The sequence below is a fragment of the Eptesicus fuscus genome, chromosome 7 (genome assembly GCF_027574615.1).
Source record: "Eptesicus fuscus isolate TK198812 chromosome 7, DD_ASM_mEF_20220401, whole genome shotgun sequence".
Taxonomy (NCBI): domain Eukaryota; kingdom Metazoa; phylum Chordata; class Mammalia; order Chiroptera; family Vespertilionidae; genus Eptesicus; species Eptesicus fuscus.
Genome location: NC_072479.1, coordinates 32224044 through 32238178, shown reverse-complemented (window position 1 = coordinate 32238178; position 14135 = coordinate 32224044). Strand labels below are relative to the sequence as shown.

Sequence of the window (14135 nt, the reverse complement as noted above, 5' to 3'; positions counted from 1 at the left end):
TTGAAAGGAGAAGACTCCAGTTTGAGAGGAATGATATACTTAAATCAGTACTTCTGTAACAGAATGACTCGGGATGATGACAAGATTCAGAATATGACCATGAGGAGTTGGAGTAGAGAATAATATTGAAAGTGATGAAGCTCTGAAACTTAAAGGCCAGGGTATGACGGGGTGAGCTCCGTGGATATAAGAGCACCCCAGGCTAATGGCAGGAATGGCTTTATATAGAAAGTCAGATGATGGGATACAGATAAAAATAGATAGCCAAGAACATTTCTTCTAATCCTTGTCTATGAAAGCAAATGGTTCAGAAGTTTTAAGTATGGTTCATCATGACACTACTTTAGTATTTTCTTTAAAGTTAATACTGACTTCAAATAGCTTTTGGAGATATTTTTAAAAGAGGTTAAGAATCTTTATTCTTCTAAGAACCTTGTTATTCATTTGCCTAGCAAACTTAACTCAATGAAGCCCAAAATAAAACATTTGATAATGTAGAATTAGAAAGAAGCACATTTAATGGTATGTTTGTATGTACATATACATAAAATATACATATATACACATACATATATATTTTGAAAGAAATGTATTTTGGTAAAGACTTTTTAAATAAAACCCTGGCAATAGGACTTGAAGGCTCACTACTCTTCTAGAAATGTGAAGACAAGGAAAAGAGACTTGATTCATGAATGGCTAATTTTAAATAAATATGGAAACCATATCTTCAGTGATCTTATGAAAAATACAATACAGAGCTAATGCAGCATCCTGTATTTGTAGAAACAAATATGGAGAATTCTTTCTAAATTAAGATGTTAGCAGTTATGTAAATGTACCTTAATTAGTGGCAGTTTTTCTTTTTAGAAAAGAAATTAAATCATCCTTGTTATTAGACACTGACTTTGTAAGTTTTACTGGAATAAATAATGTTAGATTGATTTAAGCACACATTTACATTTTTATATTGCTTATTTATTAGTGATAATTACTAATGTTATATTAAGCTTTGGGATATTATGTGGAGTTAATTATATCAGAAAAAGTCAGTTATATACATGGCTAAATCTTGTATTTTGAAACTACCTATCTTTGTCTTGGTTTGAATATATTTGTTGATAATTTTGAAGGAGGGGATGAAGTTGGGTAAGAAACTATTCTCTAGAGGAAAATATATGTTACTTTTTCAGAGTATAAAGAGAATGAGGGATTTTTTTACTCCCTATATAGACCATTTTAAATTATATAGAGATTTAAGGTCCAGCTGAAAGACTGGACTACATATTCTTTAAATTGTAGCCTTATCCTGAAATCCTACCCAATTCAGATGTAATCTAGACTCAGAAGATCTGCACTTTTGGAAATCACGGTGTCTGGAAAGCTACATTTCCTCATGTGTGGAAGGGAATAGCAGTTTCTACCTCAAAGGCGTTGTGAAAATTAAGATGCAATACAACTTAAAATGTATAGAATAATAGCTGGTATATTATAACTGCTCCATGTGATTATTAAGTATTTAATACATATGAAATATATTACTACCATTACTATACAAAGGATGAGGAGGAAAATGGAACAGAATACATGTGCACTAGGATATAGGAGTAATCATAAAAAGAGCTAGATATTAAGCATATTAAGACCATAGCGTGCATGATCAGAAATAGAGGAAACAGAGATGGTGAGATAAATAGGGACTAGATAATGTAGGAATTTATGGGCTACATAAAGGCATTTGGAATGTATTCTTTGGCTGCTAAGGAATGGTTGGGGAATTTTAGGCAGGCTACAAAATATGACTTAGAGCTCTTTAGCAGAAGTGTGAAGAATAGATTACAGGAAGGCAAGACTGGAAGTATAAAGAGTGTTTTATATTGTATGAGGAAGAGAAGAAAGAAATCAACATGCTTGAGAGATTTTTAAAGAGCTAGTATATGGAGTGATGGTACATGAAGGTGATAGGAACACAGAGGTGAGAGTGATTGATAGTATACAACAGAGGTGAGAGTGATAGTGGTACATGAAGGTGCATAGAGGAAGAAGGAAAAGGGAGAATAGGGATGAAACCCAGGTTTCTGGTTTGGTCTTCTGTGTAGAGGTCACTGCCCTAGTACCTGTTCCATTTTCTTAGGTTTTCTTCTTTCCCACCCAGCTTCTAATCACACACTTAGTTATTCAGAAACTATAATTTGATTGCCTACAATATGCAGCACTGCAAGTGTTTAAAAAAAGCAGAGGTTCTGAGTCCAGTTCTCCGAATTATATAGAACATAATAAACCCCAGGGCAGGGACAATTTAAAGAGGGTAGAACCCAATCTCACAGCTGAAATTTGGATCTTCCTTATCATAATCTTACCACATACATATGCTTGGCAGGTCCATATTGGACAGAAACGTGAGAAACAACTCCAGGTGGTCAATTCTTTCTTCTCAGATCTGTGATCACTGTCGGTTCTCACTTAGACTTAGCTCAAATTTGTTTGTAATAAATTCTGCTTTTGGCCCAAGACTTTATCACTAAGCCTTAAAGAACACATCTGATTTCTTGTCTGCTTGGCAGCATCTGGATCTTTGCTGTCTAAACTCCACATATTCCTAGTTATTGACTAGTATAACACTCCGTGGAGAAATGATTTGGTGTCATTTTGCTATACTGGTCATTTCCTCTGAATATATGCTGCCTCAAATACATCTGTTTCAAGCTTATTTCCCAGAAATTAACACAATATCTGGCTATGATCTGGTCAGTGCATAGATTTTTGGCCTTATTAATTGCTTTTATGGATATTGAAAGTCATAAACTTCTTTGCCAGACATCGCTAATTTATCATTTTTGCAGAAAAATTTTCCTTAGGAGCTGAGGTTACATTATATACATCCTCCTACACACAAATAATATGTATAGTAATGAAGTTGGATATAGAATCATATAATTGCCTTTATTAAACTTCATCGTGTTAGATTTGGATCTCTTTATAAAGGTCTTCCTTAAACGAAAGTATTTATGTAAAAAACTTGACTATGTCTTCTAGGTTCAAGCTTTCACAAAACTGTTATTCTTATTTAAATCATTTATAAAAGTGCTGAGTTGGCCACCTATTATTTCACTCAGTCATCATCAATTAAATTCTTCAGCCCCTCTGATTACAACTGTCCCATCAGTTATAAGTGCATTTTATTAATCTCATTCCATGTTCAGAAGTATCTTTTCAAAAGTATATGAAATGCCTTGCTGAACTCAACACATAGTGTTTCTACAGCATTTTTCCTCATCTGCATGTCTAGAAAACTGAAAATTTTAAGGGCACAGCTTATAGTTAAGAGACTCCATTTATTCTTGGTGATGATCTGATAAATGTTTAATCTTTAGTTTGAAAACTAACAGTGAGGTGAACCAAACTTTAACTTGGAGAACATCTTTTAAATAAGAACATTAGGTGGCTTCAGGTTTGTGGTATTTTTCTTATTCTGTTGGAAGACCAGTGACTTAGAGAAGGGACAGTGCCCCCTGAAATACTTAGTGCAATCATTGTCTTCATGTCTGTCTCTCTAATATCAATCAAGCAAACACTATAAGTTTATTTAGAAAAGATCTTTCTTCCAGTACATGTAGCTATCTTGAGTTATAATTTCTTATTACTAATTCTTATTTTACATTTTCTATGGACAGAAAATATGAAGAGTTGCTAGGGCTTCTGTTCTATTTCCTCTGTAATCTCTCTCTCTATAAAAGCCTAAGTGACTGGCCTATCATCTGACCATTCAACTGTCTGACCGGTAGCTATGATGTGCACTGACCACCATGGGGCAGATGCTCAATGCAGGAGTGGAAACCACAGGCATGGAAACATGGAACAGACTGATGAATCTCAGAGGGAAGGGGGGAGGGGGCAAGGTGAGAAGAGATTAACCAAAGATCTTATGTGCATACTAGAGGCCTGTGCACCAGTGGGATCCCTCGACCTGGCCTGTGCCCTCTCACAATCCAGGACCCCTCAGGGGATGTGGGAGAGCTGGTTTCGGCCGATCCCCGCAGGCCAGGCCGAGGGACCCCACTGGTGCATGGATTCCTGCACTGGGCCTCTAGTCGATTAATATTGTACTGTGGGTTCAAAACAGCAACTCCATTCTTTCTGTATGTTTTTCCTTCCTAAATAGATAAAATATATAGAGAGAGCACTTGGTTCCCTTAGCTTTATTTTTCCTAAGAAATTTCAATGCATCTGAGCCTTTAGCCTTAGGGTGTTACTACTTTTTAGGTTCCAGGGAATTCTTACACTGTCCTTGTTTGGAGCCAGGCAGGACTATCCATGATCAGATGGCAAGGCCATGACTGTTCTAGGTTAGTGCAGGTAGAGAAGACACACTCCTAGAGTTCTAAATAGGAAGTCGGGACACATTTTCTGAGAGAGAAATATTGAGAACCTTGTCTTTGATTCTGAAAAATTCTACACTATTAGATCCCTTTGAGTTAGTTGCCCAGGAGTGTTCCCCTATAGCCATGTCTGTAACTAAATGAATCCTTGACTATAGCTAACTGAGCCAAGTGCAAATATCTTTTTTATATTTACAGATGCTTCACCTAGGAATTTATAAATGTGAAATAGAAGATATGAGTATTGACAACACTCTAGAGAAATATTTCATACTTTGTTATTAAAATTTTGAAGTTGTCCTGATTCTGTTGTTTCTGCAATCTCTGAGATCTCTAATACCCTACCAGAGAATTCCCCTTTTAGCTTAATCTCACAATTTTTAGTTCCTTTACCATGCTTACAAAATATATATTTGTGGGGCAAGTGAAAACATTTACCTTCCATATATACAGCATTACTTAGATGGGAAAATGTATTCAAAGCCTCCAAAACATGTCTTATAAATTAACCTCTGAAGCACAACCTGTTTTTAAATTTAACTTGGCATATAGGCCCTTAATAAATATTTATTAAGTGATAGACTGTCATGAATTTCTGTGACACCTTTATGAATATTTTCAGTGACATTTGTTTTGCTTAGAGATAGCTAATCTCGGAACCTTCCAAATACCAAAAGATTAAAAGTGCAGAGTCCCGAAACACATTATTGATTATGCACTGAAGGAGACCCTTAGGATTGCAACGGAAATAAATTAACTAAATCTACAGAGCTTCACTTTTATGTCTTTGAAGCTCTAACATAAAGATTCATTGATAGTGATTAACTGTGACTGCCATGCTCCAAGGATAAACTTTTCTCTGAAAATACTGCTGATAGCTGGGTTAGAATGTTAATTTTGTTTTAATGATGTTGAAAAATTGATTTCAAATATAAAACCCATTTTTATTTGCTCTGTTCAGAAGAACAGAGCAAATAAAACATATAATAATATGTTATCTATATAACTAAAGATTAAAAATGATAAATTAGTCAATATATTAATAGTCATTTGCTATCTGTATATGAATTCATCTCAAGATACAGATTTCAGCATGAATATATGTTTTTGTGAAAAATTGTACAGTGTTAAAATGGAGGGGGAAAATGATAGCAGATAAAAAATGGATATAAAATTTTCAGAATTGATATTTCTGGAGATAATTAACCATCCACTGGATATACATGAATTTTAATGTGTTCACTGCCTGTCAAGGATTGTCCGAGTGCTAAAAAGGTGCAATGCTATGAAACAGACAACTTCATCTTCAATGCCGTAGTATCTGTAAAAATCAGTTTCTTGGAAACAAAGTTGAATCTAGAAATAAAAGTCCTTTAGGTCAATATGTGTAAGATAGTCCAGTCTAATAAATCTTCAGATTAAAAGTATAAATTAGAAAAATTAAATATAAAAAAACATTTGATTATAAGCACACTTAAAGCATTTCTGAACCCCAAAGATAAAGAGAAAAATCTTAAACTTTCAGAGAGAGAAAGAAACTGTATAAAGAAACCCTACATGTTAAATATGAAAGAATGACAAGCAATTGACAGTGGACAAAACTGGAAGCAAGAAGAGTAATACTTTCAAAGTTTTGAGGGAAAATTATTTTAAATCAATAGTTTTACACTTTGGGCAATTATCAACTAATTTTAGATGTAAAACATATTTTCAGAACTCTAAGTATTTAGGGAGTTTGCCACACATCCTATCATCACATTCCCAGAAAGGTGATATGGATAATTGGCAGTTAAATATATTCCAGGAGAGAACAGTAAAATAAGGTAAGAAATCTGGTGAGACATTATTACAAAACATTTGACACTGGTATTTCAAAAAGTTCTTCTTTAGGCAAAGATGCTAATGACATAAAATTTCATCTCCTTCCTTGTGAGTTTATGGTCCTTGATTCCAGATTAATGTATTGATGGACTCGGGATATTGTGGATGCGATTCTAAAGGAGGCATGGGGCAACACTTGTGCATCTTGGAAGCCTGTGACTCTCCAGCTCTTTCTGTGTCAGGTAAGTTTATCAAAGTTGGGGATTCAGTTTTAGGAAACCCTCCTTTTTCCATATACTTAACTCATGTTCTAACAGCTCTTTCAGCAATAAAGCTGGTATTGTGATCTCTAATTGTTTGACTCTTTTGTCTAGCATCAAATAGATTCTAAACTTTAGTCAACGAGCAGAGCTTCTATTTACTGAGTCCTAAAATACCACATCTATATTCTAAGTAAAATTCAGGGATTCATGGAGTCAAAGAACATTCAGAAATAGAGGTTTTTGATGTGCCAGATCACGTAAGCTTTTGGCCCTGCGGTAGGGCCTATTATACCATGCAGTTATTTTTTTGTAGCTGTGGTTGACCAGCTTGAACAACTTTAGGTGTTAGCCTAGAACATAGATGGAGAGCTAAGAAAGGGAAATGCATTCCTGAAGATCGGGTGACAGGTACAAAAGGAAAGAGGACAAGTTCTTAGGTCCTGTTGTTTGTAATGTGAGCCTCAGAAATAGAGGAGATGTTTAGTTTGTGTTCAATCAGAAAAGTGCCTGTAGTCCAATTAAATCAAACAGAAGCTCATGGACAAGATCTCAGAGAGTAGTGACCCTCCAGAGGAACTTGACATCAAGAAAATTGTGAGAAATCATATTTATAATACTTAGATCTATAATAAGAATAAGTGACTAAATCCTTAAAGATTAGGAGCTATACCATGTGGGCTACAGAAAAATTGGACAAATTTTAAGGGTGAAGGCCAGAAAAATTAATGTAAAGTACTCAAAGCGGTACTGTCAGTTTGACACAATTATTATTGGTATTAGCAGCACTCTACATAAACCTGCTGGAAAAAATTAAGGGATTTAAGTTTTAAAGGAAAGTATAACAGAAATAAGGCATTGTAAATGTGAACCTTAAGAATAATAATAGATTGACTTAGGCTAGGTTAGATGTTCTGATGAAAGAATAGCACCTGTGTGATCATACCCAACTCAGAAAGGTGAAGGTTGATAAGATGTTTTGAATAGTGCTTTAGCAGATCCAGTATTGTTGGTTTTCTATTTCTCATCATTGGACAATAGCTAGAAACATAAGAAAAACAAATGCCTATACCATAAAGAAAAGTTAAACTATAATAAAGTAGGAACACAGATCTTGTAAGCTGTTCTAAATCTTGTGTGCTCAATTTGCTGAATGGTAAATGTACCTCAAATTAGACTTTTCTTTGGGACTGGCAACATTACAAATTTCTGAACTTTGCAAAAATTCGGAATGTCTTGAATATTGCTCTATGAACGTATGGTTTTTAAAAATGTGCCATAACTACATCTTTAGAGAAAATTATTCCCAATTAAATTAAAAATCACATATTGTCCATTTTAAATACCTGATGTCCTAGGAAAGTTAAAAATAAAATTTTTCTCCAGGTCTGCTAATTCCTTCAGAGACTAATGGATATCTGATATCAACTTTGGGACAGTGAATATCGATCAAAGTACTTTGTTCTGGAATCATTACTTTTTTGGCCAAAGACTAGAATAAAAAAAAATTGGTAGGAAACCATGGTCATAGCAACTAAAATGTATAACTCATAGTGTTCAACTTTTTGAAAGAAGTTCCATTTTATGGTTTTGTTTATCTTTCTAATAAAATGTACTTGAATTATTTTCCATCCTGAAAGAAGATTAATTCACATGAAAATTTAACACAAAAAAATTGTATTCCTTGAAGCACATTTAAAGAGGACAGGGTATCTTTAGAAATGGAATTGTTTCAATAAAATTTTAAATACTTTAGAAAATTTAAGAATAATTTAACTTGTCTATCTTATATAACTCATTACATGAAAACACTTCACCCTTTAGTAACCCAGAAGCCACAGTATAGTGTCATGCAAGTTCTGAATAAGTGCTAGCACTATATATACATCTCACACATCCTGGTTATATATTTATGGTCAGAGGGTTCTTGCTATGGGATAAACAATAATAAAAGAAATACTATCTTCCATTGATTAACTTCGTTGGATTCACTTTAATCCAAGTACTATTATTCTATAGAAAATAACTAATACATTTTAGCTTGTATTATAGTAAATAATGCTTTCATATTATTCTTATATATTAGTGACAATATTCTATTTAATACATTTTAAAATCATATTTTGCTTAAACATATTGCAAAATAAACTCAAAAGTCAAGCATAGAAATATTTTCAAACTCAATCCAGAACTAAAATCAGCTTCTGCCTATGAGGGTATGTAGAATTTGAAAAATAATTCCATAACATTAATATCTAATCAATCCAACAGTATGTAAAGTTAGTAATAGATAATAATAATATATATTTTTAAGATCACTTTATAATTGGGATATTAAACTTTAGTAGCCATCAAAAGAGACATTTAACTTGGTCCCATAAAAAAACAATGAACTATGTAATGCATGCCTTAATATCAGCCTTGTATGCAATGTGAAAGGTGGCCAGGTTTCCATTGTATGTAAATATTTCATTGAGAGAAAAATAAAATATAACTTTTTAAAAAATATATACCTTCCTTGATTTCGGAGAGGAAGAAAGAGAGAGAGAAACATCAATGATGAGAGGGAATCATTGATTGGCTGCCTCCTGCACGTTGGACCAAGCCTACAACCCAGGCATGTGCCCTTGATTGGAATAAAACCTGGGACCCTTAGGTCCACAGGCCGACACTCCATCCACTGAGCAATACAGGCTAGGGCAAAAAAATAACTTTTAAGAGAAGTAAAGGAGGTCTATTAGCCAGACTGGGTTTTGACTCTTCTTATTCCTTTAGATGTAAAGTAATTTTCAGAGAATAAAATTAAAAATCCTTTAAACTTGAAATAAATTTTAAAGAATCTATCAAAGAAGATTTTTAATTTTTTCTCTCTCAATATATCACCATAAAATTGAATATAACAATCTTTGATAGGAATAAATAAAATTAAGAGATTTCAAGCATATTATGGTAATGTTTAAATATACATTTTGAAGTATAATTAACTAAAGAAAATGTTTGCTAGTATGGAATGCTACTGAACATTTCCTTGTATTTTAAAAATATGTTTTCAATGTTACTTTTATTTTCTGCACAGTATTTCTACTGAATTTGGATAAATACCTAATTTTTATAAGTAGCAAATTAATGAAACAACTTGGCTAGTGAGTTGTTCTGCAACTTTTAAGTACATATTTCCTCCTTCTTAGTAAACATCTGCAATGCAAGTGAGCTGGCAACATATGAAGTAAGCTGATTAGTCTGAATGCTATAACCATGAGAGCATCTATGTTAGAATCTCTGTTACAATGACGACTAGAGCCATGAACCGTTGCGGAGTAACCAGCCAATAGATTCTGGAATAAAGAGAAATTCTTTAGCTTTTAAAAATATATTCTAAAGGTTCTGTTTCCTCACTGAAAATGTTATTATGCATCCAAAAAATGTTATTTATGGATCCACTTGCTTTCCAATAGCTGGTGGGACTCAAAATTTGCCAATTTTGCAAGTTACTTAAATGTCCCATATTATATGTGAATGAAAAGATACACTATCAGTTTCCTGACAGATGCAAAACAATCTGCTGCAAGTCTAAAATAAGTTTATATTCAATCATTCAGAGGAATTTCTCCTTTTAAATATTCCATCTTAAGAGGAGATACTTTGTCATGAGAAGAAACACAAAGATGAATGGCATACTCTCATTTTATCATACTAATACAGTACAGTACTGAATGTCACATCAAACAGACTACTACATTATTTGTAAGGCTGCATTTAAATATTTTAATATAGTTGTGTTTTGAAATAACACAACTATATTTAGAGAAATGTTATTTCAAACTCTAGCCTATTAGAACAAGGAAACTCGAGCACTGAATAGTTTTAGGAAATACCAGGGCAATATCCATCAGTCGGTTGTTTTCTTCCAACTAGTCTCTTTTTAAATTCCCTATAAGCAATGAAAAAGTGTAAATTAAAGTTTAAAAAAGGAGGGGGAAAAATCTCCAAACCTACTTTTTCTTCAGTCTTCTATCCTTCTCAGCTTGAGTTCCAAGTTTGCCTAACCCCAGGGACTCCTGAGCCGCAGCTTCAGTCTCCATGAAGCCTCCTGTGAAGAAGTAACTATTCACATTAGATTAAACATATTGTGTCAATTCTGCAATTAAGTTCTTAAAAATTTATTTGAGCAACTGTTTACTACCACATTTTCTCCTCACCCCCCACACACATTTTTTGAATGTATTTATATTTCCAAACCAACATGCATAAACATACACTGAGAGAATGAAAAAAAAAAAATAGTACCTACTGTTACACTATTACAGTGGTCGGCAAACTCATTAGTCAACATAGCCAAATATCAACAGTACAATGATTGAAATTTCTTTTGAGAGTCAAATTTTTTAAACTTAAACTTCTTATAATGCCACTTCTTCAAAATAGACTTGCCCAGGCCGTGGTGTTTTGTGGAAGAGCCACACTCAAGGGGCCAAAGAGCCGCATGTGGCTCGCGAGCTGCAGTTTGCCGACCACGGCACTATTCAATGGTAACTCAGAGCAACATAAAACATGTGGCCTGTATACTGATAAACACATGAATATATAATTTGAAAGTCTTGTGATCTCTTTTTAATAAAAAATAAGAGCAAATATTTGTGGAGTATCGAGTTTGTCAACATTTAAAACTTTTTTTTAATGTTTTTATTGATTTCAGAGAGGAAGGGAGAGGGGGAGAGAGATAGAAACATCAATGATGAGAGAGAATCATTGATCAGCTGCCTCCTGCACACCCCCTACTGGGATTGAGCCCGCAACCTAGGCATAGTGTCCTGACCGGGAATCGAACCGTAACCTCCTGGTTCACAGGTCGATGTTCAACCACGGAGCCACGTTGGCCGGGCAACATTTAAAACTTTTAAAAGACTTCTTATATAATTGGGTTAATTGATAGTCCAGTGAGTAGAAACTCAGGTGTATGTCTTCAATTCCAAGTGAAGAGAATGGAGAGGCATTCCCTGATTTCTAAAAGCTTTTCATTTCTAGCTTCTGGAATCCTCTTTTGCTCACCTGCATGATCCCTATATGCAGTATAAACCTTACTTCCAGAATTTCATATGTTCTGGCAGGTTTTGTTTTGTAAATTTTATAATACCTGGAAAAAATTCTAAGTCTATTTTCAGAAAGACCCTTGAAAGGATTCTTTATATCCAGTAAATAAAAAAAATATATATTGGGGTTAGTGGCAATTTTATTGGCTTTGGAGTGTATAAAATATATGTAACCTTGGAATGAAAGGAGAAAGGAAAAAATATGTTAAGCATCAAACACAGAATTACACATTTCCAATACAATTATTTAATTCAGAATCCCTAAACATGTAATTAATTCATACAGAATTTGTTACAATAAAAAATGAGAACTTAATCCTGGGCTCTGTTTTCTCTTTGATATTTATTCTGTGTGAAAAATCTGAAAATGCTATGCTAAGCGAAATAAGCCAGTCGGAGAAAGATAAATATCACATGATCTCACTCATAGGTGGGATATAGTGATCAACATAATTTGATGAACAAAAATAGATCCTGAGACAAATGGCAGGGGAGGTGGTGGAGGTTAGAGAGCAACCAAAGGACTTGTATGCATGCATATTAGCATATCCAATGGACACAGACACTGGGGAGGGGGGGTCAGTTGGGGAAAAAGAAGACACATGTAAAACTTAAGATAATAATAAAAAAATCTGAAAATGCTCACTATTCTTAAGTGGATTAGGATATATATATATAATATATATAATATATTATATATATAATATATATAATATATATAATTATATATTATATATAATATATCATATATATTTTATATATATAAGATATGTATATATAAGATATATATATATGATATATATCTCATATATATATATATATATATATATATATATATATATATATATCTTAATCCACTTAAGAATAGTGAGCATTTTCAGATTTTTTATTATTATCTTAAGTTTTACATATGTTAGGTTTTGGACAACTTCACAAATGACACCAAGAAATGAAAAAAAAAATATATACATATATATATAGTGGAAGGGATTTAGACTCCAATTAAGCTCAAGATTAGGTACAAAGATTTAAGTTAATATTAACTCTTACAAAGACTACACAAAAATGTTACCAGTATGTCAGTAAATAAGAACTATTAAAGACAAATTTATTCTCTGTCATTGTAATGGACATTTCCTTACTTAACATTTGCAGGACTTAACCAGAGACAAATTTTGTTGCTGCTGTTTTTCATAATTTATTTTAGCGAATAATTTATAATACTTGATACTATTAATTTTGGAACACTGATATCACAAGTTACTCTCATAGCCTAGTAACTCTGCTACTGAATGCTATAAGAAATTTCTATTTGATTGAAAACACATTTATTGCTATCTATGCAGAGCTTCACAGTTTGGGGACCAAAATTTATTTTATTCAAATATGAACATGTGCAGTTAATACTTAAAGACTTTTTTTATTATGAGAGATTTTCATTTTTTGGTGTCATTTGTGAAGTTGTCCAAAACCTAACTAAGGCTTGGGGATCATCTTGAATCATGGGATTTTTCCATTATGTACAGTGAATGAATATTTTCATTTATTTCTCTCATTGATATACTTGCCTTACTGTACATTCATAAATTATTATTCACAATCTGCAATTAACAATAAAATTCTATTCTTTAGTTGTAAATGATTGTTCACTTTTAAAGTTGCAAAATTTTCCCAGAACAGATGGGGACATAGAGATTGATGCGGTAGACCCATTCAAAACTGTGAGATATTTCCAGCCACCTGGTGGTTGGATCAATTAGGTTTCTTATTCTTCAGAACAAAGAATAACAGTTAAATTCTGATGTTAACTTTATTAAGAACCCTAGATTTCAATGATAGAAAAATAATATTTTTAACAATAAAAATTCTGGAAGAGAAACAAAGAAATCTCTACAATGATTTTGAGATTAAACTAGATCTAGAAAAAATAGGTTGTAAATTTTGCTTTTCATAATTAAAGTTATAAAAATAAAAAGCATGAGGAGTTTGGAAATACCCTGAGTACTTCAAAACCTAAGGTCCTTTGAATAGAGACTTGTGGACACATCTGGTTTAAAAATACCTGTAGAAAATGAAAATTTAATATAGTAGGTAAATTTATTTTTATGCATCACATGTAGAAATGTACTCTTAAGCAGGACCAAGTCTAAATAAACACATTTTTAGCTCAATTAAACTATTGTTAAATGAGAAGAACATTCTTTCATAGACTTGACCCAGCTGCCCCATAAATCCCAGGTACATCTTGTTACATACCTGATCAGCTACCTAACTGGTAAAGGTAAGTCAGTCTCATTTTGTCCCAGGCATCAGCAGGCTCCTATGGCAGTGTGAACTTTGGGAATATCTATTCATCCATACCACTTTTATTCATTAGTCATATGTGGCTATTGAGCACTTGAATTGTGGCTATTCCAAACTATTTCATTATAAATATGCACAAGATTTTGAAAACTTAGTACAAAAGTATATATACAATATCTAATTAATAATGTTATATTGATTACACTTAAAATAATAAAATTTTCTTACATTGGTTTAAATAAAATGTATTACTAAAATTCATCTCACCTGTCTCTTTTCACTTT

At 32.9% G+C, this 14135-nt stretch overlaps 1 protein-coding gene across 5 annotated transcripts in view; it reads right to left on the bottom strand.

Moving 5' to 3' along the window:
• The window catches only part of PPFIA2 (PTPRF interacting protein alpha 2), a 476100-nt gene that overhangs the window by 43250 nt on the left and 418715 nt on the right, over positions 1-14135 (bottom strand). For all 5 annotated transcript variants that reach the window (XM_008143799.3, XM_008143801.3, XM_054718820.1 and 2 more), the window contains one exon: positions 10454-10547. In XM_008143799.3, coding sequence (XP_008142021.1) covers positions 10454-10547 — 94 coding nt within the window. The remainder of the gene's footprint in view (positions 1-10453; positions 10548-14135) is intronic.